This window comes from Nestor notabilis, unplaced genomic scaffold, assembly GCF_000696875.1.
Source record: "Nestor notabilis isolate BGI_N333 unplaced genomic scaffold, ASM69687v1 scaffold34010, whole genome shotgun sequence".
In the NCBI taxonomy this organism is placed as follows: Eukaryota; Metazoa; Chordata; class Aves; order Psittaciformes; family Psittacidae; genus Nestor; species Nestor notabilis.
This window is the reverse complement of record NW_009911232.1, coordinates 1-23,702: the sequence shown is the minus strand read 5'-3', so window position 1 is coordinate 23,702 and position 23,702 is coordinate 1. Positions and strand designations below refer to the sequence as shown.

The 23,702-nt window shown below is 41.0% G+C and overlaps 2 protein-coding genes across 2 annotated transcripts; both read left to right on the top strand.

Annotated features, from left to right (window-relative positions):
* Window positions 1–372: 372 nt before the first annotated feature.
* Window positions 373–9,764, top strand: CUL3 (cullin 3; the record flags this gene model as incomplete). Its single annotated transcript, XM_010013792.1, has 6 exons — window positions 373–497; window positions 836–932; window positions 1,915–2,049; window positions 6,563–6,749; window positions 8,413–8,558; window positions 9,285–9,764. Coding segments are annotated over 6 exons (822 nt in total), but the record flags the coding sequence as incomplete, so codon positions are not given.
* Window positions 9,765–20,951: 11,187 nt separating this feature from the next.
* On the top strand, window positions 20,952–23,693 carry FAM124B (family with sequence similarity 124B; the record flags this gene model as incomplete). The annotated part of the gene is made up of 2 exons (XM_010013782.1): window positions 20,952–21,662; window positions 23,404–23,693. Coding segments are annotated over exons 1-2 (1,001 nt in total), but the record flags the coding sequence as incomplete, so codon positions are not given.
* Window positions 23,694–23,702: the final 9 nt, after the last annotated feature.

Sequence of the window (23,702 nt, the reverse complement as noted above, 5' to 3'; positions counted from 1 at the left end):
GAGTAAATTTATAAAGAGTTGCTTTGAAATGGGTACCTTTAGCAACCTGGCTTTACTGTATATAGTAAAAAACCTGTATAGAAAAAATTGTTATATGTATTATGAGTTCTGTGTTTATGATCACAGACATTTCATTCTTGGTTAAATTCTGTGAACTCCTAAATGCCAGAGGGAAATAATGTGGAGGATTTTTGCTGTACCATTTATTCTGATAATGATGAATTAATTTGTCTGGCTTTGAAAAAATAATGTGTATAGATATATGTCTATATTTTTCTTAGTCTGTGAAAATTCTATACATTCTACACTGGAAAAATGATGAAACCTGCTCCTGTTTTAAAATAGTGTATGTTTTCTTCCAATTACCCTTAGGTCTCATTAGGTGGTGTTGATCTTACAGTGCGCGTCCTCACAACAGGTTACTGGCCTACGCAGTCAGCCACACCAAAGTGCAACATCCCTCCAGCTCCCAGACATGCTTTTGAAATATTTAGAAGGTATCTATTAAAACAGATTTTTAAATAGATGTTTTAAGAAGGCACTTTTTAAACTTAACTTACAGATACATTTTACCGTTAAAGACATGCTAGAATACTGCTGCCCTTCAGTTCATGTGGAAATTGGAGACTGCAGTAGTCACATTATGAGGCTTGGGTTTTGGGGAGCTACTGCTTAAAGCAGAATTCTAACACGAGTTAATGTTTTGAAAAAGCAAAAGTTAGAAATTTCTATACAGAGTCCTTAATGTCTTTGAAAAGTCTTTGTAACTGTTTAAAGCAATTTTCTCTTGGATAGATGAACTATGTATTAAGTTTTCAATTCAATTGTATTACAGATTTTATTTAGCCAAACATAGTGGGCGACAGCTGACACTCCAGCATCATATGGGTTCTGCAGATCTCAATGCCACTTTCTATGGCCCTGTTAAAAAGGTAGAGTATCAAGATTATGAAAATACTGTAACTTTTTTTAAAGTGAGCAAATGCACATTTGTAAGAACTTCAGGATTTTGTAAAATGAAGGCTTACCCACTGATAATATAAGAACACGAAAAGATGCCTTCCATTGGCTTTTTAGTCTGATTCTTCCTTTGTAGCAGTTTGTCCAGATCTAATTTGAACGCATCACTCAGCACCATCTCTTTATTACCTTGTAGGAAAGTAGCAATTTTGATCTTGAGGGGACCTCAGTGGTTGAGTATTGTGGGGATTTTTGGCTGTTAATTGGTTAAAAGTGAAATGAAACTTGTTTCTCTGTAGAGTAATTCTTTTAGTGTGAAGAAGTGTTGTTAACCCAAGTTTAGCCTGTTTTTCATATGCAGAGTGCTAGCAATGTAGACAACACTTTTTTCAAACTCTAGAATCTTAGAGTTAATAGAAGTATTAATGCTTAATGTTTATGTATGCAAGAAAATAATTTGCTAGTCATTTGGACCAGTATTACCTCTAGCTTAGCATTTTAGAAATGGTATGATGCTTGGGAACATAGAAGGAAATGCAGAATGAAAATAAAATTATTACAACTCCAAGTGTTAATAATGTGCTTCAGTGAGGGTGTTACATTTGTATTATTTTAGGATAAATATTTTGATAATTTTAAAGCTAAGAGAACTGGAGCAGTGGAACAGGGGCCAGAGGGCTGGTAAGAGTCTCTGCCCCTGGAGATGCCCAGTACTTGCATTGACAGAGTCCTGGGCATCCTGCTCTAGATAGCCTGACTTTGAGTGGCGGCTGGACATTGGGACCTATAGAGGTGCCTCCAGTCTCAATCACCCTCTGTTTCTAAGCTACGCTGTTCTATTGCTTGTGTACACTAATTCTAGGTAGATATTTCATCGCGTAACTTTCATCATAGTGAGGTAAGATATTTTGCAGTGGGGAATAATCTAATAGTAGTTTTGGAATTTTAAAACAGGAAGATGGCTCAGAGGTTGGTGTAGGAGGTGCCCAAGTAACTGGCTCAAATACACGGAAGCACATATTGCAAGTCTCCACTTTCCAGATGACGATATTAATGCTCTTTAACAACAGAGAAAAATACACATTTGAGGTAAGCGTTGTGGTTTTCTCATATGATTTTAAGTAACTGTTCTAGGCACTTTCTTGTCCTCTTGAATAGACCTTTGAAGATCAGCTGCCTCTGTTCTATTTGAGTGTGGATCGGGCCAATAAATGCAGGAAGCGGATCATTAGCAACGCACCTGGGAAGCAGTCCTAGGGGAGGAAATTATTTGGGAACAGAAGTTTTCAGAATGTTGAAGAATTGTGAGTGTAGTTATTTGTGGGCCAGAGAGCTATAGAAAAGTTGGAATGCAGCAGGTGGCTCCATTTGCTCATTTTATCTTTGAGAAATTGGATTTAGAGGCCAAAGGGTGGAAAAGGGTTTGTATCCTGGCTTTTTAAACACTGAATTGCTTAAATTGGCAGGCTGGAGTGAGCTGTAGGATGAATCAAAGAACTTTCATCCATTCTCTGAGCTGGTGAGCCAGAAAAGACAATAAAGAAGGTCCAGATAGATTCTTAACAAGGAGACTTGAGGGCCAATGCTGGGAAAAGTTGAAGTGGTCAGCTGATGAAGAAGGTGGTTTTCAGAGTGGAGGAGGATCCTGTGCTGTGAGGTTTGACCACTGTATTTTAATGTCATTAGTTTTGCCTAAGACGTTATCTTCTGTTTGAGAGAGCATTGGCAGCCTTGAAAAGCAGTGTGGGTGCAGTTTGAATCAGACTGGATTTCCAGGTTTTTCATTACTTTTGAGTGTGCTGTGCATAGTAATCACTTGCCTTTTTGTTTGGATTTTGTTTTCATCTTATTGGCATAGTTCTAGCCTGTTAATGAAGAATGTTTCTTTGAAACAGTCTCAGTTGGGATTAAGGAAGGCAGGTTTTGATAAGAGGCTCTTAAAAAACTACTCATAATTCAAAACAAGATTATTTTACAGCACAGAATGTCCTGTGTGTTGTGAAATCTATTGTAGGAGCATTACAGCTTTGAGTACTTTCTCTGCATAATTCTAGGGGAGCAGGGGGAGTTGGTGAGAGGGAGAAGAGGGTGACTTAACAGCTCATTTTCTTCTTGAAGCTGGTGTTGAAATTGGGCTGGCGGCAAGCTTATTCCACAAAATTGTAGGCTTTATGAGTAGTACAGTCTTACCCACATACGAAAAAGTAACACTTAGTAGAGCAGTGAAAAGTACAATTTTTAATACATGCTCTAAATTATGGTTTATTTTACTAAGATAGATAAATATGTCCATGTGCTTTTAGGTTGTGTATGTGTTGTTTATTTTTGGCTTGGGAGTTCTTAAACTCTTACTTAGTGTCCCACTGTAACTAAAACATTAGGAAGGCATATTTGTTTTGTTTGGTTTCTTTGGTGAAGTGTGGGAGTTGTCCTTAACTCCAGCCAGGAAAGCTTATGAAAACTGAGGAGTAGAATGAATTTTATCTTTGTTCATTGATTATTGAATACCAATATCTGAATGATGGGCAGCTGTTACTTTTCTGTCATATCAGATTAGTGTTTTTACTGCGACATAGTGTGAGAGATGATGTGGTGTGTGCTTGTGTCAGCACTAAGCTGTCTGATGAGTGTTTCTGCAGATTCTCAGCTCAATAGATTAGTCTGAAGTTGCCTTCACAGTTGGACACTTTGCTGTTTTGTTTTGCATTCAGTGTGATTACTAACTGCAAAATTGACAAGATCTTCACAATAATCCTAATAACTGTTAAACCATGTGATTACGAGAAAAATGGGATAATGATGATACAGAAATTATGCATGAGATACTACATAAACTTAAAGAATTGTTGCATAGTAAAATTCCTTCACAAAAATGTATGCGTTTATTGTATTCCTGTGCAGCAACATTTTATATATGCAAAAGAACTGGTGGACGTATAGTAGTAAGTTAATGCTGCCTGAATCTAAGAGGAAGGAACTTCGTGCAAACCATGAAAAAATTAGCATTCTTCAAAAGAATTCAGTTTCTTCTAATCTAAGTCTCATCTAATACTCAGTGTATTTTTCTCTTGGTTTACAGTTCATCTCTATTTTAAAAGGTGAAATGCACAATTTTTAATGATAATGTAAAAAATAAGAGAAAAATTTTTAGTTCTTCCTTTAACAAATACATATGTGACTGTAGTAGAAGGAAAGGTGTTGCATAATTCTACAAAAATGGAGATTACTGTTCAAAACTGTCTTACCTGTTTTCTCTTCTGCTGATCTGCTTTGGAAGATGCACAAGCTGAAGTCTGTAAATAAAAATGCGTAGAACTGGACAGAGGCAGTTTTATACCTAGAATCGTCTCTTTTGTAGCCTCCACATAGAGCTCAGCTGCTAATATTTTTAGAACTAAGAATGTGTAATTGGTACTGCTCTTTAAAATAAGGCATTTTTGGAGATGGGGGAAAAAGTATACATTTTTCAGTGTTAAATCAAAGGTCTATATAAAAATATGTTTGGAAAAATGATACGCTACAGACCAAAGGAAAAAGAGCACAGGAACATCTGTTATCTCCATTTACATTCATAATTATGCACTTTTTTGTCCAACTTGAAGTTTTTGCCTTCTTCTGAGGCAGCATGTTGCAGTGCAATTCCTCCTGACGTTCTTATTTTAATGCTAGTTTATAAATTCTGAAGCCCAAATGGTTCACATACGTTAGTGGCTGAGTTGGAATGCTGTGGAGTGAAGTAAAAAAATAAACAGAAATACATAGTGGACAGTGTAAAGTTTAGCGTCAAAAAAAACCCCTTTGAATTCCTTTTTAGCTCTTTGTTTCGCTTCCATCAAAATCAGGGCATATATATTTCCTCGTAGAAGTGATCTAGTTTTGAATGGATTCATTTTAGGTCTTGATCAAAAATCAATGTTTGGGAACCTGCATGACATTAATAAGCTGCATTTGGTTTGTTAACCTCAAGATTTTACTTTCATCCAAGTCCTAAAATCTACGTGTCGCCTATGGATTGTTAAATTTATGTTGATCAGTCCATTTCAGTAAGACTTTTTGTTGTGACCATGTAAAAGATGATAGTGGGTTTTGGTTTTTGTGGATTTAGGTGTTTGTTTTTGTTTGGTTTTGGGTTTTTTTTCATACTACTTTGTGCTAGATCTGCAAAAGATCTGTGAAGGTGGCAAAGATTACAATTGTGTTTAAAAAATCAACATGACAATGAGGCCCTCAGTGTTAGTTTAGTGGTGGCCTTGGTGGTCCTGGGGTAGTGGTTGGACTTCCTGATCTTAACCAACCTAGTTGATTCTCTGAAATGAAGAAACAGTAACTTTCTGTGAGCTGCTTGGGAAGAGACATTTTGTTACTAGCAAATAGTTAAAATATGAGGTTGTGCAGTGAGATGCTGTGTTTGAGATACACTGTAATTAATTACAGAGTCTGAATAGGAGCCAGTACATCTAAATTGGTTTTATTGTATGTTGTCTGTGGTGGGTGACCACAGAAGAGTAGCATCTTTTTCTGAATTGATTTTAAAAAACTTGAGTGTATTCAAGAAATAACATCATTTAATATAAACTAGTTGTACTCCAAAGTCTGGGTTGTTTTTTTGGGTTTTTTTCTGGTCACTGTTTAATGAACTTTTTAGCAAGTTTTTTTATAGTTCTTCACAGATCTTAGAATTTTGATCACTGGGAGTTGTTACTGCTGCTTTTAACCTGAAAGTCATCAAACATCATCTTAGCCTGAAGTTTGACTTGTGTGCCATGAGAATTAGGAATTAATGAGGACAGTGCAAGAGTTCTAATGCTGTTAGAACTGAAGGTATCAAAGCTGAGAAAGTGACAGTTCTTGTGGACAGTTACATGTCTGTGAGGTTTGTTTTATTTGGTAGTTTAATCTTTAGCTGCTAGAGGTCCCTCGAGTCTGAATGAAAATGTTGAAATCAGAGGTGTCTGCAGTTTCCTCAAGCTAGAAAAAGGAAGAAAATGGAGATAAGGCTGAAATGAACTTCTGATGAGTGGGAGCTCAGGAGACCGGTTTTCAGGAAGCAGTAGTAGTTGCCTTACTACTCGAGCATGTTCTGCATGCTCACACATCATTCTGCATCCAGTATAGTTTGCTTACTAATTCATGATCACTGATGACTTGCCTAACTCACAGCTGTCCTTTGTTAAGATCTTGTTTTCAACAGTGTTGCTGAATGCAAACGTATTTACACAGTTCTTAGGAATGCTTATGAACACTGTGGATATGTTCCATCTCTGAGTTAATTAAAAGGTTTGGTTTCACTCTGTTCAGCAAATGTTGGAAACGGTGAACAGATCCTTTCAGCCTGCTCAAAAATTGCAGTGTAATGAAACAGCTGGTTATTCGTTTTTCTATTTTCAGCTCGTGGTGACTATTTACCTGACAGAATTCGCTGTCTGTGCATTGACCCACGTGGATCATTTTGCTACTGAATGAATTCACACTTTTCAAGACCCTCCACTGTAGTTGTATTTTGTGTGCTTGAAGGTGGACATTAAGCAGTCAGTGCTGTTGTTGCAAAACATGGTACTTACTTCTGCCATAGCCATAAACTAACTAAGATATTTTTCTTTAGGAAATTCAACAAGAAACTGATATCCCCGAAAGAGAACTGGTTAGAGCCCTACAGTCCCTTGCATGTGGCAAACCAACGCAACGTGTTCTCACAAAAGAGCCTAAATCAAAAGAAATAGAAAATGGTCATATATTTACAGTGAATGATCAGTTCACATCTAAACTACACAGGGTCAAGATTCAGACGGGTAAGTGAACTGTATGTTCTACTGTCTTGCAGTCCCAAAACTGCCTTAAAATGTCAAATGATCTTTTGCAGGATTGATGTCTGTAGAAGTAAAAGGAAGAAAGTAGTATATCTTTTGTTGATGATAGTTGCGTCAAAGTGAAAATTTAAATACTGGGAGAAGTGTGGAAGTCATAAGTTGATATAAATAAAATTAAAACTATAATAAAATGAAAAATATGGTATTGATTGATTCATGAATAGGAAAATTGTCTTATAAGTTGCTCTACTGCTGTGAAATTGAGCAGTGTTTTATAGCCCATGCTACAACAGCCATTTCCAAGTGCCAGGTAGCTATGTTTTGAGGCAATCATTCGGGTTTAACAAGTAGAAACTGATCAGTACAACACCACTTCATTAGTTCATGGAAGTGCTGGCTTATCTTACGCATGAGTGACGTTGATACCTTTAGTCTGGAAACAATTTCTGGGTTGTAGCATTGCTGTGGGTACACTTCACAGAGTGTTTTGGAAGATTAGTTCTTAGTTTTAGTACATCTAAAAATATTTTCTGACTTTGCAGGTCTGTGTATATAAAATATACAGCATCACTGGCAGTGTTTTAAGTGCAACCTTGGTAATTCACATGCAGTTTGTTGCATGTAATACAACTTGCTGGGCTTCTGTGCAACACGCTGTGTCCAAGGATGTACGCATGTAAAACACTACCTACATACATGACATTGTGTGTATCCCTCTGCATGAGAGCTAGACTGTCTCCATGCACATGTAGAGTGCTGTGATGTCAAGACGTTTGCCATGTTCTGAGAATTTTTCTGGGGAGCAGGTGAGCAGCAGCCAAATGAGGATGCTGAGAAAAGGCCCAAGGCATTTCCCTGGCATAATTAAAGCAAGTTTTGTAACAACTGCTGGAGCTTTAGTGGAATTCTGCTTTTTCACTCCGCTTCAGAAATGTCTGTGAATAGGGAATATGATTTGGGGTTCAGGGTGGTTTTAGAGCAAAACTTGATATTGTGGTTTTATGTTTCTGTCTTACACAGCAGACTTCTTATGTGAATCTCTTTAAAACTGAAAAATACTTGAGGCTTTGGGGTGAAGAAGGGCAGGGGGGAAGTGGTACAGCGGTGTCGGTGTTGGAGAAGGGCTTCGTTATAATGATGGTTGGGTGAAAGGGTAAGGAAAGCTAGACATAAGAGCAGAAATAAAGCACAAGTAGAAGAGCAGAACAGAATACAAAGAATATAAATGAGTTGGAGAAGATGAAGTTGGACTGTTCCTCTGACTGACAAACTTCTGAAGTATTTAACTAGTTTGTGAAGTAAACTTTCAATCCATTTCTATTTTAATTACTGGATTATTTGCTATATTAAAGAAAAATAATGGGAGCATGGGGGTTGGTGGTGCCTGTAAGCAGATTTGAATGCTTTTCAAATTTTAACATAGCAATAATTAAACAACAGATTGTTACCTTGTCAGTTGCTATCAAAATATGCCAAAAAGTGTTATGTGTTCTTAAGGCTGCTTTTCCTCAAAAAGATCAAGTTTAAGAATGTCAAAACTCAGGAAAATATAACTTGATGAAATAAATAGTGAAAGCTAACACTTACCCAAGGAAATCAATTTTTATTTTGCTAATATGCTTTACATCTCTTTCTTTTCTTTAAGTTGCTGCCAAACAAGGAGAATCTGATCCAGAAAGGAAAGAAACAAGGCAGAAAGTAGATGATGACAGAAAACATGAGATAGAAGCTGCTATAGTTCGGATAATGAAATCTAGAAAGAAGATGCAACACAATGTGCTAGTAGCAGAGGTATACTTGCACACAGTTTCGATAAGGGCTTGGGAATTCTTTTTTTTTCCCTATTAATTCATGAAAGTTATACATCTCTCACCAACGTGATTCTGAAAGGCTTTTGAGAGATGCTGCATTTAACGCATCCTGTCCGCACCCCCCCAACCCCTCCCTTCCTGCCTGTGTATCTGAAGAGATCTAAAATCCTTATCCTTCAGTTTAGGATGTACTTATGGGTATATCTAATTTTACTTCCTCCTTTTAGTCCTATTGTGGTGGTGTCAAATTCCTTGAAATAAGTTGGCAACAAAACCCTCTGTACTTAATGTGAATTATTTTCTGCTTTGATGTTGTTACTGACTGTTGGGTCCAGGTTTGAGAGGTTTGAGCTCTTAGCAAAGAGGGAGAAAGTCCTGCTGCTCTTAACTCCTGAGTTCTGGCATCTTTGGGAATAGTACACATTTTCCATTCTTGAACTCCCTTAGGGTTGTGAAATTGAGAGGATTCTCAGGTTGTGACCATGCCTCAGTAGACGGTCAGTTCTTTGAATCATACCCAAAAATGAGGAAGCAGGTGAATGGCAGCGGGGGGAAAACTGTCAGAAGTTTGCAGACCGCTTCTTAAACTTCACAGTTGTAGCCAGCCCTGTCTAAATATATTTTTCTGATGATTTTGGTCATTTAGGATACTTGATGATCTTACTTGTCCTGATCTTACGTTATTGGTTTTGATCTTATTTTTTAGGTAACTCAGCAGCTGAAGGCCCGATTCTTACCAAGTCCAGTTGTTATTAAAAAACGTATTGAAGGACTTATTGAGAGAGAATATTTGGCACGAACACCTGAGGATCGCAAAGTATACACTTACGTAGCATAAAATGTGTTCAGAAAATTTGATTTATTCTTGGACTATATTCTTCGCATGAACTGGGAAGTTCTTTTAAATCATTAATATTAAGACGACCATCTCTTCTATTAAATTACAGTACATGTTCTAGACCATTCAGATCAAGCCTTTTACTCCTTTTGAGAGTTTTCAACATCAATTGATTGAGCTTCAGGCTTTTCAACGTTATCCCTGTAGAGATCATCCTTACAATTCTTCGGGAAAATGTGAATGTGCCGCGTTTGTTTTCAATACTGTATGAAAACAGAAAAATAAAAACAAATTTAGAAAATACAGCTCATTTAAAAAAAATAAAATTGTTGGAATTTCATTTCCCCAGGTCTTCAGTGTTGATGTAAATGTGTTTCTGTAGTGTTGCTTAGCACTTCGCTCATTGTATAAGTTGGGTTTAAAAGAAACCACAACTGGTAAGGCAGAATTCCCAGTTATATTGCTCTGCTTCAAATGTTTCTTTAACTAGCCATGTTTAATTTAAGTATTTGGTAATTTTTTGAAGACCCAAGAAGACAACTTGAGCATGTTTCACTCTTCCAGCTGCACTCACTGTTCCAATGACATGAATCAGGAGCTTCTGGGGGCTCAGAAATGACCATAATAATTTTGGCTTTCCCTTCTGTAATTTGAGTTCTTCTAAATTAAACTCTATATTGATTAGGTTTGTTCTGGTTTCTTTATAGGAAGAAGGAAAAGATTTTAGTGTGTATAAACTGTATAATAATTTTTGCTGTTGTACTCACTGCTGATGGTGGATTGTACAGGGCTATGTTTTTATTTCACTAAATGTAGACAAAATAAATTTAAAATAAATGGATTTAGTGTACACAAACAACTACCTCCAAGTGTGTTAGAGTGCAGGGTCGAGAATCTTTTGGAACTAAGTACTGTCTCCTGGGGAAACGTACTGGGATTATATTTTGTTCATAAACATCATAGATGGATCTGTAGCCCCAGGGCTTCCCATTTTAAGTGCATATTTCAGGAGATTAAAGAGAAGCCAGCAAGCACTATTTGTTTTTAAAAGTGCATTTTAAACATGCAATAAAAAGTTGTTACTGTAATGAATTTTTTAGTTCTTACCCTGGAACTTTTTTCTTATCATCAATATGCTGCAAAAATAGATTACAAATTGCAGTTTAGTGGCATCGTTATTCTCATAGTTAGAAATTGTTTGAAGTGTGCATTGTACTGCAGAGTTTTTATTAAACAATATTTCTGATGTTCCAGTGCACATATTATATATTACATGGTTTCTCAGCTGTAGCTGTTTTCCTGTTGTAATTCAAAACAATTTCTTTATTTTTTTTCTTGGTTCACATTACTTTCATCCATAGATATTAAAAAATAAGTTGGGATGTGCTTCCCAATACCTCGAGCTGCAATTGAAACAAAAACTTGGTTGTAGAGCATTAAGATACTGCCAGACCATTTCTTGATTAGATGTATAAAATATGTGGTGGTGGTGTGATGTAGCAACTGGATTGGAGAGTGTTGTTCATAATGTGTCCCCAATTTCACATCTCTCCAGCCTGTTAAGATACAACCCCTGGCTATTGTTCAGTAAGATGTTTCTTCTACAGAGGGAGACTGGAATGGGGGTGATATTTTTAGCCTGACTATTCTGAAGCTTTTGTAAGAAGCTTTTACTTAAGTACTGCACACCCGCCAACACACATGTATTAGCTTTTAAGTCATCAGAGGGGAGGTGGCTGAGGGACTTTTCCTGCCATTGTTCATCAAGAATTTAGCTCCAAAAGGAAACAGCTAGGCTATTCTAAAAATGTGTTTTCTGACCGTTACTAAAATGCCTGTGTGCCTCTGTACAGTACATGCAGAACTTCAGTAGAAATGTAATCATAGTTTAGCCATAGTACAACACTAAATACAGGTTGGGTGAGTTCTGGGGTTTGGATTGTGTGTTAGGTCATCAGAAACATCTTCCTCAGTGTGTAACTTGCACTTCCATATATCAATATGAAGGGTTTCTTTTATGCATGTCTTGCTCTTCAATAGCACGAATGTTGTGATAATTGCGTATTAATGCTTTCCCATGTGCTTTTCAGGGAGAAAGGGGTTCATGTAATTTTTTTTCCCTGTGAAGCTTATAGAGATACTAATGTCGCTCTCTGTGACTGGAGGACTTTGTCCTTAATGTTGTGATTGCACTTCTGCTGAGCATCAGCAGAAGCTTCTACCTCTGGTGGCTTTTGAAAGTGCTTAGCCTGAGTGTTACATGGATGAATGTATAATTACGTCTTTAAGGGTGTTTATTTTTGCAAGCTATGTGGGCTAGAGTGTTTGCTAAAAGAATAACAGGTGATGATGGCTATCTTCAGTAACAAATACTGAGTTGAGTTTTCCATTAGAGTTTTGAAGACACTAATTATTCAGAAAGAGATCTTTGTTGAAGTCATCTTTTGGAAATGTGCCCTTTACAGTGGAACAACAAGATCTGAAAAGAATGTGAAAACTGGTCAGAGAGAACAAGATGTCACTAGGACTTTGCTTAAGGTGAGTTTGATTCGTGTGCCTTTACACTTTTTGTGTATATTTGTGCGACTTCTCTTACAGTCCATAGCAAAATTCTGCTATGCCTTATTTAATTTCATTTTTGCTTCCTTTCTTAATTTCCACCTAAAACTCCTTTGTAATTTTGTTTAAAATGTCATCAGTAGGACTGTAGTCACACAAATTGAGTGTAATTATTAGTAAGTTTGGTTTCTTTGCATTAACGTGCAGCTAAATGCAGTAAGAAGACATAATGAAGTTCAAAACTTACGGATTTTCTTAATTGAAAGTAGATTTGGAGTTTTATAGCTATTTGAAAGTACAAAGGCATGTAGTTTCCTTGTCTACAAGTTTTATTTTAAAGGGTTGAAAGTAGATTTCATTTGGTATTACAACAAATAAGATTATCATATATTTCCCTCATTCACTTCTTGCTGTTTTCAATGTTCACTGCCTTTACAGCTTTGACTTGCTCTTTTTGTCTCTTAGAATTAATCCATACAATTTCTCTGTTTACTGCAGACAAAATTGATGTTAAGCATCTCTGCAAAGCGATCTGAGTCCTGGATGTTAAGCTACTCTTGAATTTAAATGTCTCTTCTTACTCCCTTTCCTAAAGACAAGCTTTGCCCAGTTGGCCCTAAAGCTCTCGATGTAATATTGTCTGGTTTTGTTGCATTTGCTCATTGGTAATTGGCAGCTGTAAAAATACTTACTTTCCTGGACCTTTAAAAACAGAAGCATTGCACTAAATATTCTGGATGACTTAAATATTTTTACTCATGTACCGTAATTAACTTGTACAGGTGGCACATATATGTATGGTAATAGAGCCTGTCATGATGCATGGTTTAGGGGATGAGCTTGCACAGAGATGGGGTACCCATTTTTTCAAAAGCAGCAAAACCTGGAACTACGTGTGGCCTCTAGTTGTATGTCCAAAACTGGCCAGAACCTTTATAGCTCAATTGAAAACTCTTGAAATCTGCTTTGTTAATCACGGTGGTTAGAGGCAAGGTGGGCTCTCGTCCTTGGCTCCCAGTTACTCAGAGCCTCTGTGGCTTAGAACGAGTATTTGATGATCTAGAACTAGGCTCACAGCAGTGTGTAGAGCTGGTGAGAGGCATCATCTTCTTGTGTCTATACCGAAGTCCAATTTCAGTTAATGGTAATTTTGATAACTTAGTAAATGAAATAACCAGTGTGCTCAATCTGAAGCACGAGTTTAATGGCTCCTCTGTCTTGTGGAACGTGTCATGTTTATAAAATACGGAACTTTGTATGTACCCAACTGAAAGCTGGATAAAAGAACAGGAGAATAATTCACCTCACTTTCTGTTCTTCAGTGTGTGGGGAAGTGTTCCCAGAGTGTGCCTGAACTGGACTGAATATTATGACTCATTCAGCTGGCTTTATCCATGTTTTAACTGTATCTGCCATGGCAGAAATGGATGTCAATGTAACGAGGTAAAGATGCCGTTTTAAATGAAAATCGTGGCACACCTTTAACAAAGAGCAGTGCTAAACAGGCAGTGCACAACAACAGCCACATCACTGCAGCCTGGCTTATGTTTTTGGGTATGGTGGTCTCTTTCAGAGCAGCAGGTCTCCTCAGGTGTGGTGTGACCTTCCCAATGTGACTGGAGCTCTCCCTGCACGAAGGTGCTGCTGTGTTGGCATTAATATGTGTCAGGTTTGTAAAACAGCTCTACTTCTGCCAGGGTCTTGCTCGTTCCTTCATTTCTCCTCCAAAACTGCAACTCTGGGGAGTGAGTCCATGGGAGCTAATGCATTTAGTTTCACTGGGATGAACATGAAGTCTATGGATAGGAAAAGAAATAACATTTGAACTTACGGCAGTGATGTTTTATTAATTATTCTTCCTCCTGCAGTTCAAAACCGAGCTTTTATTCCAGGTACAACAGCCACGGAGGAACCTTCCAATCTTAATGACTGCTATTCTATTCTTCCTCTTTGAACACCATGCTGCTGCCATTCACTTGATTTGTATGCTTTATCCTTCAAACGATTGCAAAGCATTGATGTTTGATCTGTCAGAAGCTGAAGCTAAAGCAAAGGTGGTGCAGTGCGCACACAGGAAAGCGATGTTTAGGCAGCAGAGTGACATGTGCTTTCAGTGGGGGGTTCTTCTGCTCTCACCACAGCACATCCACTGTCATGCAGGGAGGAAGGTGCATCCCTGGGGAGAGCAAGGGAGGTGTGTGGAGCAAAGCGTGTTCTGAGATGACAGTGGGCAGGAGGTTGTTAAACCTTGTGCATTTTACTGTGTGTATTATTCTCACTATGTTAATACCTGAAGCTTTTGTTGTGATCACATTGTATTTATCCAGTATGTGGAAAGCCACAGCATTGGTTCTGGCTTTAAGGAGCTTATCACTTTATTTGCATCTCTTGAGAATTTCTTTGTTTTTACATTTGGAATTAAGCCAGGTTTCTCAAGGACACATCAACTGTTTTAGGGAAGTACTCTCACAAACTGTGGTTCTGCCTCATTTCATGCTGCAGGCTTTGAGGTTCAGGCAGGTACTCCTGGTCCGTCAGTCTTCTCATACCAAGCACAGCCTGACCTTTGTTTTCACAGGGTTTTTTGCCTGCAAAGAAAATCTTGCAAATGTGATGTGACTGCAACTAACACAGCAATATCTGCCTGGGTCTCCAGCCAGCCTGACACAGTCTGCCTGCTCTCAGCAGCTGTTTATCCTGAAGCAAGGAGGTGTATTCTTGCTTAGGAGAGATGAGCCTGTCTCATCGCCCCGAGTCCTGGGACTGCGGACCTGGATTAGCTGTGGACAAGACAAGAAATTGTGTGGAGAGATGATGATCTGGGAGCCACATGCTGCTGTTTGCCTGAGAAGAAGCTGGGAGGGGATTCCAACAGGAGGTTTTTGAATAACTTCTAGCAGTCCTGTTCTTGGGAGGGGAAAAAAAAATCACAGTGGAAAGTCCTGAAGTCCTCAAAGTGAAGCCACATCAGAGCCTGATAGTGCCTTACTATGATCTTTGAGTTCATGTGCAGCTTTCCTTTGCAAAGTTTGCTGGAACATGCCCCAAATACCAGTAACACCTGAGTAGTTTCTTAGACCTTGTGAGCCACTTCTGCTAATATCTGATGTTTGGCTGTTACTCCTTTTGAAATTCTGTTGAAGATGAGGCTAATAATCTCATGCAGCTTGTCTGCCACACCATTTGTTATCAACTTAATTATGCAAATCTGTAACTCCAACATAATGTGGGATGCAGGCCAACACTTGGGTGTTTTTAATTAGAATTTGGGGTGTATTACTCTGTATCCTGGGAGGGTTGTCCTCAAGAAAGGGATTAATTAGAAGTCTTCACCCCACGTAGGCCTGACTTGTTTGTTAAGCTGGAGCTTGGACTTGTTGGCGAGCTCACCAGCTCCTGGGGACTTGCTCTTATTAACGCTCAGTAGGGTGCAGTTTCTCTCAGCATCTGCTGCTGACCTTCCAAGAATGTTGCCTTGAGTTGTCTTCAACAATGCTAAATGTAAGCTGATTAAATAAACACCTCACTGGGCCCTGCAAGTCCTGGTTTGTTTAGATGTACCTGTCTTCGGGGAGATTTTTAATTAAAGTGTAACTTACACAACAATCGGTAGGTTACATTCTTCAGTATTATTTTTAGCACATCTTGGTTTGTGCGTATGGAGTGCTTGGGGCGGGGGGAGTGGGGGTTGGGGCTTGATATATTTTAACCAAACTCAAAGCAGAGGAAGAATCTGTCTGTCTCTAAGTGCCCCATAGCTTGCTGAAGACACAGAGCCCAAGTTTGGTTGGAGCTGAATGCAAAAGCTGCACCGGCCAGGTTGCAGAAATCCAAATCTCACACACTCTGTGGTTGTGGTGGGGTGTCTGTAGCCAGGCAAAGACATGCAGTGCCTTTTTGTGACACAGTTGTTACCAAAGGGCAAGGTGTATTTCTCAGCATTTTGGGGCATGCAGCATGTGCCTATTGCTGTGAGCGAAAGCATGCTGCTGGGAGCAGTCAGTGCGGGAACCTGTGGACATCAAGGCCTGAACTGCATAGGAGTTTCTGCTAAGAAACGTGTGTGTCTTTGGTTACATGCACTTACTTGACAGGCTTTCTACTTTTACCCAAGTTCAAACTGCTTGAATTTGAACCATCTGAATGACTAGAGCCTGCTTTCTGCTGTTTGTGCTTTCTGTGAGATTTCCCTTGCATGCGGCTGTAGTGGCCATCAGCCATGTAACTGGAGGGACATCTGTGTAACCATGCATATCTGGCATCTTAGAAAGGGCATCAGGATTGGAAAAGCTGACTCAAGTACACAGATGTTCTTTGTTCCTCTTCCTGACCCTTGTCTTGGCACTGGGTCTCAGAAAGGGGGCTGGAGGGGTGGTGGTGCTGCGCAGTTGGTGCTATCAGTGGACTGGCTCTCACCTGACACTGCTACAGACTGCAGCAGCATCTTCTGTCTCTCCATTGCCTTTTCTTTTGCTCAAGCAGATGGGAACTTGCTTAGGTTTGGCAGATGTGTTGTCAGTTTCATTCACATCACCACAATAACACTGGTTTAATGTAAGGCTTTCAAGATCCTGTTGATGGTGGTATGTATTTGGAAATTCAGTCCTCAGTTTCAACTTTCCTTTTCCTGGGAGATCATTCAGGTACCAGTGGTAAAAGCTTGATTGTCTCAGAGACAATGGGACTTCCATCATGGGTTTTGACAGGGCCACGGTTTGATCTGTTGCCAGCAATTTCCCTCTTCTCTGTGTCTCAGTGCTGCTCTCCCAGCCTTGCATTTGCACCGAAGTCCATGTAGCTTGAGGGTAACTTATTTGCTTTACCTTTGAAAATGCATTCACTAAGTGTACAGGGAAAATGTGGTTTGACCCTAGTTGTCCCTCTAACAGCGTGTGCTGTAGTGCTGCAAGGATGCCTGTTCCCCCAGCCGCTGTGGCTGAGGGTCAGGAGGAACCTCTCATTTATTTTACATTTTATCTCCCATGAGCCTTGAAAACCTATCTTGCCCGTGCATCTCCCAGCACGGTGTGTCTCTGGGCAGGAGTCTCGGGTCGCTGGGTCCTGTCAATGGGAGCAGTTGTAGCCTGCTGCACTATGTTGATGCTGCTGCTGCCAGGTCAGAGCTGTGACTCCCAGCAGCAGCTGAGGGTCAGCCCTCTGGGTAGCAATGTGAGGTGAGACAGGTTGCAGCCTGCAGCAAGCTTCCCCGGCCTCTTTATAACGGGGTTTGGTTTTCCTTCCTTTTCTTTTCTGTGCCCATATATGCTTGCATCCTGATTTGCAGTGTGCAGTGGAGCTGACAGACCCCTGTTGGATTCCTACTCTTTGTTAGGTAGGTAGAAGGAAGGAACAAGAGCCATCTGGGGGAGAAGTCTACTTAAATAAATGTAGGTTAGATGGGTTTTTGCTTTTTTGGTCATTGGGGTTTTACTTTCCTCTGAAGTGATGATGGAGTCACAAGGTTTAGAGCAAGATGCAAACTCTTTGAAAAGCTTATTGCGTTCAAGTAAGTCCTTACTCCTGATTTTTGTCTCAGTACAGCCTATGCTGCAGATCATTCTCACCTAACAAGTTAATTCAGTATTTTTGTCCTTGCTATAGGCAGAGCTTGAGATAGGCATAAACCACGAAATGTCTTTTAAAAGTTAGTAAGCCCAAGTATTTAACAAGACCTGCTCCCGAGGTGCTTAAGTAATTCACACCCAGTCTCTCTGAAGTTAATTATGTGCTAGTATACAAGAAGCCTAAATCCTTATAAAGTAGCTTCCTTACAGATGTTACTATGAACTTATTAAGTCCTGTGATGCATCATCAGTCTTGTTGGTGTCAGCTAGAGCGAAGGGCTCTGAGCACCACAGAGGAATAGGCACATCTTAAGAATTCATTATGAAAAGGAATTTTTAATTATGTTGCTGAGCCTTTCCCACCATAAGAGTTGAAAAATACAGCAGACGGTATTCTCTGAGGCTCCACACGATAAAGCATGTTAGTTACTTACATTCAGACTTTATTTTATGCAGGCCTTACTGGTGTATATATTGGTGGTAGACTCCAGTATTAATATTTGACCTGCTTTTATGCAAAGCTGGACCACACTGGCAGTCTGCTGTATGTTCTGCTGCGTTGCCAGTCACCACCATGTGGCAATAGGGCTCTGATATACTTCGAGTACCACACTGGGACTATTCTTCTCCCCCACCCCCTGGCCTTACCTCAGCAGAGTGACTTCATGTAAGGTTGAATGGTTATTTTTCTAGTCTCTTAAATAAATCTTTCTTGGTGTGTTCAGTAGGTCACCATGAATAATGTGCTTTTCCATTTGGCAGCCAGGCTGGAAAGCTAAGGGAAGGGGAAGCAGAGAGGAAGGTAAGGACCCATTACTATGGACTGTCCTTAGCCAGGGTGGTGGGGCTGCTCTCTGAAGGATGGGTTCAAGCAAAGGCAACCCCAGGCAAAGGTTCATCTCATGCTGCTCATGGTAGGAGTGGTGGTGGGTACCCTTGACCTGGAGCTGCTGGAAAACTTACGGATCTGAGAACCAGGCCTAAAACTGTTTTCCAGGCAGCTCCATCAGAGCTCACAGGTGAGACTGCTTCCCCACCCCACCCCAGCAAGTGCTCTGCTCACAGAGGGAAACAGAGCGTGGTGGCAGGGTTCAGGATTTGTCCCTCTTTGTGCACAGGCTCAGTTTCTTGGCTGTTGTAAACCTGGTGATGCTTGAAATGGATGGCAGCTACATCACATCCCAACTCTGCACAGGGGAGATGCTCGTCACCTTCAGCAGTCCCTGAGGGAGGCTTCTGCCCGTCTGGAACACCCCCCCAGGGAGCTGGAGGGAGACATGGTGTCTGCAGTGTTTCCTAACCCCACTCCTCCTGGCTCACCAGCCCTTACTCCCTACAGCTGCTTTGCAGGAGTTCACATTACCAGTTCTTCATCTTCTTTGCTGCGATGCTGCTGCCCCACGGCACTTTAAACAGCCGGGCTGGTGCCATCCAAGTGAGGATGGAGGCTGAGAGCTGCACAAGCCTGTGCTGATGGATGGCACAGCACCATCACCTCCTACCCCAACAGGGACCCTAAATGCAGCTCTTGTTTCCAGCTACAAAAGGAGCCCCAATGAACTTTGTTAGTTTCAGTGTTTTCTTGCACAAGCAAAATTTCCCTTTTCCTCACATGCAGGAAAGGCAGATGACTGCTTGCCCCTGCCCTGTAGCAGAGAGCTGATGAATCATTTCCTTTTCCATATTTCAGTAAAATTGTGTTGTTCATAGCTCATCTAGAGTGTGTTAATGTTTTGAGCACTTGCACTCTTCTCTTTGCTCTCTTCCTGCAATTGTCCAAAGGCTGGATTTTTTGTCTCCTTCCCAACAGTGGTTACTTGCTCAGCAGTGTTGGTGGGTGGGTTTGCCTCTATCAGTGCAGATTAGGGCGTTTTTTACTCATTTTCTAGCCAGCTTTTAAGTTTTATTGTGCGTTGGTGTTCAGTCCACTTTTAAAACATGAATGTGTTTCTAGCAGAGAGAGTGATCTTCTACATAAAGGAAACCAGGACACTGCTACTTATACCTTTAGATCTTGGAGATTTGCTTGGAGTGTTGAATATAAAGCTAGCATTGTATTTAACAGAAAAATATAGTTCAGAGTTTAGAGTAACAGACTCTTACCAAAGCTGGGCTTTCTGCATGGCAAACCACTGCTTTCTGTGCTTGGCTGTTTGACAGGGAGATTGGTATGTCAGCAGAGAGAGATGTGCTGCTCTTAATTAGATGGAGCTGGATACACCATCAGAGGCCCTAGGTTTGATTTAAATACTGTCTGCAGTGGCAGTAGTTCAGTATAGAAAGTGGAGGTTGGCTTGACTTGTATGTATTGCTCTTGGTTTGGCAAAAAAAGGAGATGAAGGGACAGTGTGATTTATTGTGTAGGCACTAGAGAAGGCCTGGGAAGAGGTGTATTTTCAGCATTCCTATATTGTAGTCTATACAATAAGCTCAATTAAGTACCAATCTATAAACCCAAGGAACAAGGAAAAAAACTTGGAGTTTGCTTAAGGGTGCTGATTACATGGGCATCTTGGAGGAGGAGGAGGCAAAAGAGGCAAAACCAGGGCACTGAAAGGAGGGAGCCTGGTACCCAGCTTTTATGGGCTGTATATTACAATCAAGGACCTGGTTTCCAGCTAGTCAGAAAGCTACCTGTGTTGTGAAATGCGTAAGTAGGAGCAGAGGCTTTTTCCCAAAGCTCCTTTTTGCTAAAGCTGATTCATATCTGCCCTTATTGTTATCTGTTGTGTTCACACGGTGGTTTTTTCTTTTGTTAGCCTGTTTTCCTTCCTCGTTTTTAAAGAATAGCTTATCTGCGTGCCCCAGAAGGGTGTGCCTCACAAAGATCAAAAGCTTTTCACAGTGAGCTGGGGCCAGCTTGCTGACTACCAGAAAATATGCTGAGCTCTTCAAACGTGAGTGCCATATCGCCTTTTGAAAAGGTGGAGATTGCACCAAGATGCACACTGGTGGGACTCGCCTGGATTTGGAGCATCTGTCTCCACTGCTGACAGGCAAGTGTGCTTACAGCATCATCTCATCTTGGAGAGTTACTGCTTTTGTGCTTTAGAGCTCTTCATCCCTGGTGCCCTGTGCTGTGGAGGGCAGGAGCAGTAGGATACAAGGGTATTTCTGAACACGTCTGTAGCATGTACACAGTGACCAGAGCTCAAGTTTTGGAGCTGGAAAAGGAGCCTTCAGCCAAGCTCTGCTGTGATGTGAGTGATCTGGGACCAGTCACATAATGCCTTGTCACTCTTTGCCTGCCTCTCCATGTGCTTTAACTGCATACCTGCGTATTTCATTGGGTTGTTGCGGAGCTGGTAGAAGACTGAATTCATTCTGTCGAAGTCTTACAGTATAACCCTTATATTACTGAGGTTCCAGTAGTAGAGGAGAGAAGGCACTCTCTTTGCCAGGAACCTTTGCAATGGATGACAGAGCAGACTCTCTGACAGTGCATCTCCTTGCCAATTCGGGACATTCACTGCTTCTGCAGCAAACTCTGGATCGGCTTTTAGAGTGGATCTGCCTGGACATGCGCCTTTTCCTGGTGTCCGAGCGGGTTACTCCACTGAATCGGAAGAGAAGCTGTGGCTTTCCTGGAATATCTGTTCTCCTTTTTCTACATGAGGACTTGGGAGAAGAACGGATTTTCCAGGTCCATGAGCAATTCCAGCATCCGCCCTGGCGCTACCGCTGTGCCCAGATTGCTAATGGGCAAAGCTACCCCTATTGCCTCGCTCACCAGGACTTCTACAGCCTGGATGACCAGATGCCTGTGTGGGGCATCAGGCGGGTGCACTGTGGCCCCGAAATCCTGCGTGTCACCCTCTACTGCAGTTTTGACAACTATGAGGATGCAGTGAGACTCTATGAGATGATCCTACAGAAAGAAGCAACCATGCAGAAAAGTAACTTCTGTGTCTTTGTGTTGTATGCAACCCACAGCATTGCTGTGCAGCTCTGCTTGAAGCAGCTGCCCATCGGGGTGGCTGCTGAGCCAAAGGAGTCATCAGCCTTGCAGTTCAAGGTGCAGGAAATAGGGCAGTTGGTGCCTCTCCTGCCTAACCCATGTAGTCCCATCAGTAGCAACAGGTGGCAAACGCAAGACTATGAAGGAAATACAATTCTGCTTCAGGTATGTGTCTGTGGTGCTCAGAGAGGAGCTTTTTGCACAGGTCGTTGAAATGTTTGTATATTGTTAAATTAACATCATTGCTGCTTGTCTGACATTGAATGTATTAATGCTTTCTTGAGCAGGCTAGTTTAACATCTTCCCTTCCCTGCCTGAATCAAATGAACATAGCAGTCTATTCTTCTCCTGTAAGTCATTACATTATGAAATGGTTTCAAAAGCAGATTTTTGGCATCCAAAACCAGATGTATTATAAGTATAGTGTTGATACAGCATCACATGCAATAGAGTTTGTGAGCTTTTGAGTGAGTCACCCACCACTGAGCGAAAGTGGTGAAGAAATATCACAGGAAATCTCTGCTTTGTCTGTTCAAATGTGTGGTCCTGAGGTTATATGAATGAAAATAAGTAAAAACTGACAAAAAAGACTGTGCTGAGATGATACACAGTGGGAATTATCCATGTGAGCAGGAGGGCAGTTTAGGTCAGCGTGTTCTCCTTCCATTAGAACAACCCCTGACATCTCTGATTGTTTTTTCTTGTAATTAGGGTATTTAATCTGCACGGCCTACTTCTGTGCTACTCTGAACACTAATCCTCAGGGCAGCCTTTGCGTACTGCTCACTGAGTATCACTTTATAAACTGTTTTGCCACCCGCTTGGATTGTACAAGGCCCCAAGCATCTTCATGTTGCTTTGAAGTTGGTCCTGCTGGAGCAGGGGACTGGGCTTCAGGGACTCCAGAGTCCCTTCCTAAATTACTCTGTGGTTTTTTCCTGCTGTAGGTACAATGTCTTCAAGCTACAGACATACAAGAATTCATTGTCAGGAAATCTGGAAGCCTTTTTGGGGTCTATAGCTGTTCTGCGCTGTGCTTGTGGCGAAGGAAGCTGGAGCTCACTTGAACTGGAGGATGTGTAACTTGTGTCCGTGCTCCATGCAGCATGCCGATAGCCTAGCACATGGCACTTTATTCTGCAGCACTTCAGTTCATGCTGTAAATCTTAATTCTAAGTACCTGAAAATTGTTTATATATGCACACGCTTTCTGACTTGCTGCAAACCCAGTCCAAGGGTCTGCTTGTGAACTGCCACCCACAGGGAGTTGTCATTCCCCCTGAGCCTGCAGGAAGTCTTGGTTTTATTGGGGAAGAGGTAACCCAGGCCACCTAGTTTGATGAAGAAGTAAACAAACCACATCCTCTCCTTTTTTTGCTGAAGTTGTTCACTAATTACTATTTCATTTTCCTCCAGGCTTAAAATTCCCATCATACACTATTGTTCCTTTACTGTACTTGCAATTACCCTTATTGTCCATTTTTTCTGAGCATTTCCAGATCCGTGACACTCTTGTCCGCACCAGGTGAGAGACGGGCTTTGGAACCAGAGCTGCACTAAGCATAACAATGTTCTTTATTTTGTTTGGAATAATTCTTAAGATTTCATTTGCTTTCCAGACTGCTGTCAGGCACTGAACTGGTGCTAACACGGTGCTGTCTGTCACAGAAATGAGACCCTGGGTTACACTAGACTCACAACTTGGCATTTTGTATGCGAAGCTGGGATTGCTTTTCCTCCGTGTGCATCACGTTATTTACATTAAGTTTCATTTGCCATCACTCAGTCTTGTAGGACTCCTATGCTGTTCTCTAGTGGGGCTTGAACTCACGCTTCAGGTGATTTCAGCACTTGGTCAAGCTGGAATGAGATGTTAATGGGGTTCTCTCCTAATTTTCTTCAACAGGTCCAGGAGAGCTCCAAGCCCTGTGAAACAAATGTTCAACTTTCCCATCGGCATAATAATGCGGGCAGTGACAAAACCCTGCAGGACTCTGTCACAGCCCCTCTCCCTGTCAGACGGGGTAACCCTGGGCGGAGAAGCCAGGAGGTCAGAGCCACGAAGGGCAGAACAAAACCTGACCAGAGGAAACCCCTTACTCCTGACCCAGCCAGCGGTGATCTCCACAGGCACTTCTGCTCTTCTCTCGGTGCTGCAGCAGCCTGGCCGTGGTGGGAAGCCACGTCCCTGCGCAGGCAGGGGAG